At 52.4% G+C, this 5,221-nt stretch overlaps 1 protein-coding gene across 2 annotated transcripts in view; it reads left to right on the forward strand.

Moving 5' to 3' along the window:
• The window catches only part of DHCR24 (24-dehydrocholesterol reductase), a 35,354-nt gene extending 30,142 nt beyond the window's left edge, over window positions 1–5,212 (forward strand). For both annotated transcript variants that reach the window (XM_004371699.2, XM_023727050.1), the window contains exons 7-9: window positions 1,637–1,834; window positions 2,167–2,345; window positions 4,007–5,212. In XM_004371699.2, the coding sequence (XP_004371756.1) occupies window positions 1,637–1,834; window positions 2,167–2,345; window positions 4,007–4,160 (531 nt within the window). In that variant the 3' untranslated portion in view covers window positions 4,161–5,212. The remainder of the gene's footprint in view (window positions 1–1,636; window positions 1,835–2,166; window positions 2,346–4,006) is intronic.
• Window positions 5,213–5,221: the final 9 nt, after the last annotated feature.

Here is a 5,221-nt window from a genome sequence, read left to right on the forward strand (position 1 = left end):
GAATTCAGGTAAACAAGCCAATCAGTAACAGGGCAATAGCTTTGGGAAAACAAGTCCTGCGAGAAGTCTTCAACATGTCGCATACAGCATAGAGGCCTGTAGGGGCTGCAGTTGTCAATAGTGCAGCCATGTTTAAATGGCTTATATCCCACAGGAAAGAGGTCACAGTTGGAGGGGAATAGATGAGATCGGGACTGGGGAGGAACTGTGTTAGGATTGGAGGGGAATGGCATGGGGTCAGGGCTGGGAGGAGGATGAGGTGGGATCAGGGCTCTGGGGAACAGGATCAGGGGTGAGAAGGGAAGCTTAACCTTTGTACTGGAATCTTTTTGCTATGGGCACACGTGAAAAATAACCAAGGAAACAGTCATGTTATTCAGGGAGCTCCTGTCACGTGGCAGGCATTGATGTAGGTGCCAGGGTGTAAGAGCAACAGAAGAAAGCAGACCATTCCCTGCCCTCACGGAGCCACTGGAGTTATTAGAGGAGATGACTCCAGGGGAGTGGAGAGGAGAGTCACTCAGCCTTCCAAGCTTAGCACGTGTGGCTTCTTTGGAAAGCACCCCTGACCGTTTTCTGAGCTGCCTCTGCATCTCCGTCTCAGCTCTTTCCACACTGTGGTCACTAGCCTGTCTCTTCCATGCCTGGGGGAGTGCTTTGAGGGCAGGGGTCTTGTCTCAATTATCTTGATAGCCCCAGTGCCCAGCACAGAACCTGGTAGTTGACCTTGTAGGCAACTTGTAATGGTCTAATGAATGAATGAATGTCCTTGGCTTCAAGGACTCCATGAATCATGAAAATGGGCTATCCTGGTAATGCTCAGGAAGACGGTGGGACTTGGAGCAGGAGGAAGATTGTGAGCCAGGAGTCAAAGCCTTCACTGTTGGGATCGCCAGCAGATGGGAGCCATGGAGGAGCTTAGGGGGAGGAGGGCACGTGGCCAGGAGAAAGCAGTGCTGAGTGAGGCAGCACCTCCCTCAGAGCAGTTTGAGGCAGGAACAACCTCTGCCTGGGAGGGCTCCCAGGAAGGCTGAGTCGGGGAGAGGCAGGCAGGGTGGTCAGGCAATGCAGAAAGGATGCTATAAACCGATAGGCTTGCTGTTGAACCTGAGCCAGACCTCACCCACCCAGAGAGCTATCCCTGGCTGGGGGAAGTTGCTTAAGCTCTCTGAGGATCACCGTTCTCAGTCAACAGCATTTGTGTCTCAAACTTTTATGGTCTGTCTACCCTGTGTCAGCTACTCTGACCCAACAACAAGAAGAGAAATGATAGCTACTGTTTATTGGGCTCTTATTTTGTGCTAGGCACTGGGCTGAGTGCCTTCCATATGGTATTACATGATCCTTACAGCAAATCTTAAGGAGGTTCCCTGTGCTACCATACCCATTGTACAGATAAGAAAACCAAGCTCAGAGAAGTTAAGTAACTAGCCCATGTCATTGCAGCTGGGAAATGCCACAGCTAAGAACCAAACCAAGGTCTGGGTACCACCGTGCCCCCTCCACATGCTGGCATTGCACTTCTGCCATCTTTATGTCCAGCACTGAGCAAGAGAACCTGGCCCCTGGCTCGTGGTAGGCATTCAGACATTCCCTTATTGATGCCTTCTTTCCATCCCCAACTTTTGTCTTTCAGGACATCATCCCCTTCGGCAACAACCCCATTTTCCGCTACCTCTTTGGTTGGATGGTACCTCCCAAGATCTCCCTCCTGAAGCTGACCCAGGGCGAGACCCTGCGCAAGCTGTATGAACAGCACCACGTGGTGCAGGACATGCTGGTGCCCATGAAGTGCATGCTGCAGGCCCTGCACACCTTCCACAATGACATCCACGTGAGCCTCGGCTGTGCCCTGGGCAAGGCGAGGTGGGGCAGGGGAAAGCAGATGGGGCGTGGAGTCCGCAGTCTTCTCCCCTGAATGGTGTGGCCTTGGACATGCCTGCCCTTTGAGGCCTCAGCCTGCTCGGCCAGGGTCCCAGCTGGGTGACCTTCACTTCTGTGACCTGCTCAGATTGTGTCTTCTAGTGTGGCGGAGTCGGTATTCTCAGCCAGGGCTGGGGGGATTGGTAAGGCTGTGTTTAGGCAAGGCGGGGCAATCCCTGGATTGTGCTGTGAGCCTCCCTGTGGGAGAAAAAGCACCAACCTTCCCCTCCCCGGTCCACCCAGGTCTACCCCATCTGGCTGTGCCCATTCATCCTGCCCAGCCAGCCAGGCCTGGTGCACCCCAAAGGAGACGAGGCAGAGCTCTACGTCGACATTGGGGCCTATGGGGAGCCACGCATAAAGCACTTTGAGGCCAGGTCCTGCATGAGGCAGCTGGAGAAGTTCGTCCGAAGCGTGCATGGGTGAGTGGCCAGGAGTGTGGCTCAGAGAACTGTTCCACGGGGGTGTAGGGAAGGACAAGGGTGCCAGCTCTGGATTGAGAGCCAGGACTCCCAGGCTAGACCAGCTAATTACATAGGGACCCTCTAGTTGTGGCCATCTCTGATCCAAGAAGCAAGCATTGAAGATGGTGTTAGTTGTTACCCTTGACTCATGATGATGCCCTGCACAATGGAACAAAATACTGCCATCCCCATGCACAGTTGCAGATTGGACCATTGTCATCCGTCAGGTTTTCATTGGCTGATTTTCGGAAGTAGATTGCCAGGCCTTTCTTCCTAGACCATCTTAGTCTAGAAGCTCTGCTGAAACCTGTTCAGCAGCATAGCAACTCACAAGCCTCCACTGACAGATGGGTGGTGACTGTGTATGAAGTACATGGGCCAGGAATCGAACCGGGGTCTCCCAAATGGAAGGCGAGAATTCTACCACTGAACCACCACTGCCCCCATGAAGATGGTAGGGAGGGAGAGTTGCAGAACTTCTTGCCCCTTCTTCCTGCATCCCCCTTCTCCAGTGAACACACCAACACCCCTCACTGTTCAAGGCAAAAACCCAGGAGTCACCCCAACTATGCCCCACAGGGTAGATGGTGGGTATGAATTTAGATATATTCAGGGGCCACTGCCTCCTGAGACCTCTTCAGACTGAAAAGACCAAAGCTGAGGGAGGGATTCGTGACTATGAAAACCACTGAGAGGCTCAGAACAGACCGAGTATGCTCAGAGAACAGCCTGGAATGAACTATTGACATACACAACAGGAGTGAATCTCAAAATAGTTATGCTGATTGGAAGAAGCCAGGCAAAAAAGAGTACATACTGTAAGATTCCATTTATATAAAATTCTAGAAAATGCAAGTGAATCCATAGTGACAGAAGATGGATTGAGGGCTGCCTGGGGATGGCAGAGGGCAATGAGTAACAAAGGGGCAGGGAGAAAGTTTGCGGGTGGTGGAGAGGTTCATTATCGCAATTGTGGTGATGGGTTCCTGGTTGCATACCGTACTTTTATGCAAATAACGCTCACCTTCAACCTTTGTTTTGCCAACTGCTCCCTCCCCCATGCAGGTATTTTCCTAAACACCACTATGCCAATTTTTTTTCCATGTTACTGCAAAAAAAAAAAAATTAGCATAGTGCACTTACAGAAATACCTGGTGAGGAGGGAGGAGGGAGCAGTTGTCAAAAAACGTAGAAGGCACACGTTATTTGCATAATGCAGAAAAATACTGTACATGTATCAAGACTTAACCAAATTGTACACTTTAAATATGTACAGTTTATTGAATGTCAGTAAAAAATAAAAGCCGTACCACCCCCATGAGGCAAGGGAGTACGTGGGGAGGACCGAGCTGCAGGAAGGAGCCCAGCAGTCAGAGTTCCACTCAGGGCCACCAGTGCTAAACTACTTCACCCCGGAGCCCAGTGGGGATCAGCATTCCTGCACTGTCCTCCTCACTGGGCGTTTAGAAGACTCAAACACAGCAAATCCTCCCAAAGTGCCCCTACGTTGCAAAGCGCGCTGCATGGTAGGGCCGATTGAGTATCTCCCCCTCGCGCCTCCCTGCCCAGCTGACACTGCTGGACACCCTGTGTCCTCACCCTCTTGTCCACCTCTGCAGATTCCAGATGCTGTATGCCGATTGCTACATGAACCGGGAGGAGTTCTGGGAGATGTTTGACGGCTCCCTCTACCACAAGCTGCGGGAGCAGCTCAACTGCCAGGACGCCTTCCCAGAGGTGTATGACAAGATCTGCAAGGCCGCCAGGCACTGAGCCGAGGCCCGGCTGGGAAAGAGACTCGTGGGTGGAGCCTGTCCCCCAGGACTAGGAGGCATCTTCCCTTCACTCAAGCTCAGCTGCTGTCCAGCTTCACACTTTCAGATAGAAGCCCCTTCAGTGGTCCCACCCAGACAGCCCCATGGCTTTCTCCTAGCTCCTGAGGGCAGCCTAGGGGAGTGGAAAGAACCTGAGATCCGGAATCAGACAAACTTGGCTCCAGTTCCCAGTTTAACCACTCATTAACTGTATAGCTCTGGGCGAGTCAGTTAACCCCTCTGAGGCCCAGTTTCTTCATCTGTCCAAAGGGGATAATAATACTATAGGTCATTGTAAAGACTAGCAATCGTATAGGTCAAGCACCTGTCACATTATAGGTGCTGGGTAAGTGGTAGCTATTATTATTGCTTCCCATTCAGCACCACATCTGACTAAAATGCTTTGGATTCACCAGTTGAGTCTAGAAAGCTCCACATTAGGTCACCTGTGCACAGGTTTGGCTGGAATGATGAAGGGGATGCCCTGGAGTTGTACTGCCATTGCCTCAGTCAGCCAGAAGAGCTCCTCATGGGAGAAGGAACGTGCCTCTCCATCCCTGGGGCCTCAGGAGGGCAGCAGATGGAGCAGACAGACCCAAGAAGTGCTGTGCCAAAGCCAGGTCCAATTCCAAAGTTGTCTCTGCCGTTCTTGGTGATGTCCTGCCCCTTCCACCCCTCCTTCACACACGGCTTGCAGGCCCACCCCAGCCATTGCTGAGTCTGCTCCGGAGGACCATGTCCTGGAGAGGACATGTCAAGCCTAGGTCTGGGACCGCCAGGTGAAGGGAGTGGTCTCCACTCTGAATTGATCCCAAGGACCTGGGCCTGTATTTCTTGGCTCTCCAACCCTCCAGGCCTCCTCTTGTCCCCAGAACCTACTTAGGCATGGTGGGGCGCTTCCCTGCCACTCCGTGGCATGGGGGCTGGGGTGGGCCACACCAAGCCAGAAAACGGAGCCTGCCGTCATTACTTCTGTGAGGCAGGTCTGAAAGAAAAGAGCATCATGGACTTTTGATTTCT

Source organism: Trichechus manatus, unplaced genomic scaffold (genome assembly GCF_000243295.1).
Source record: "Trichechus manatus latirostris isolate Lorelei unplaced genomic scaffold, TriManLat1.0 scaffold00015, whole genome shotgun sequence".
NCBI lineage: Eukaryota > Metazoa > Chordata > Mammalia > Sirenia > Trichechidae > Trichechus > Trichechus manatus.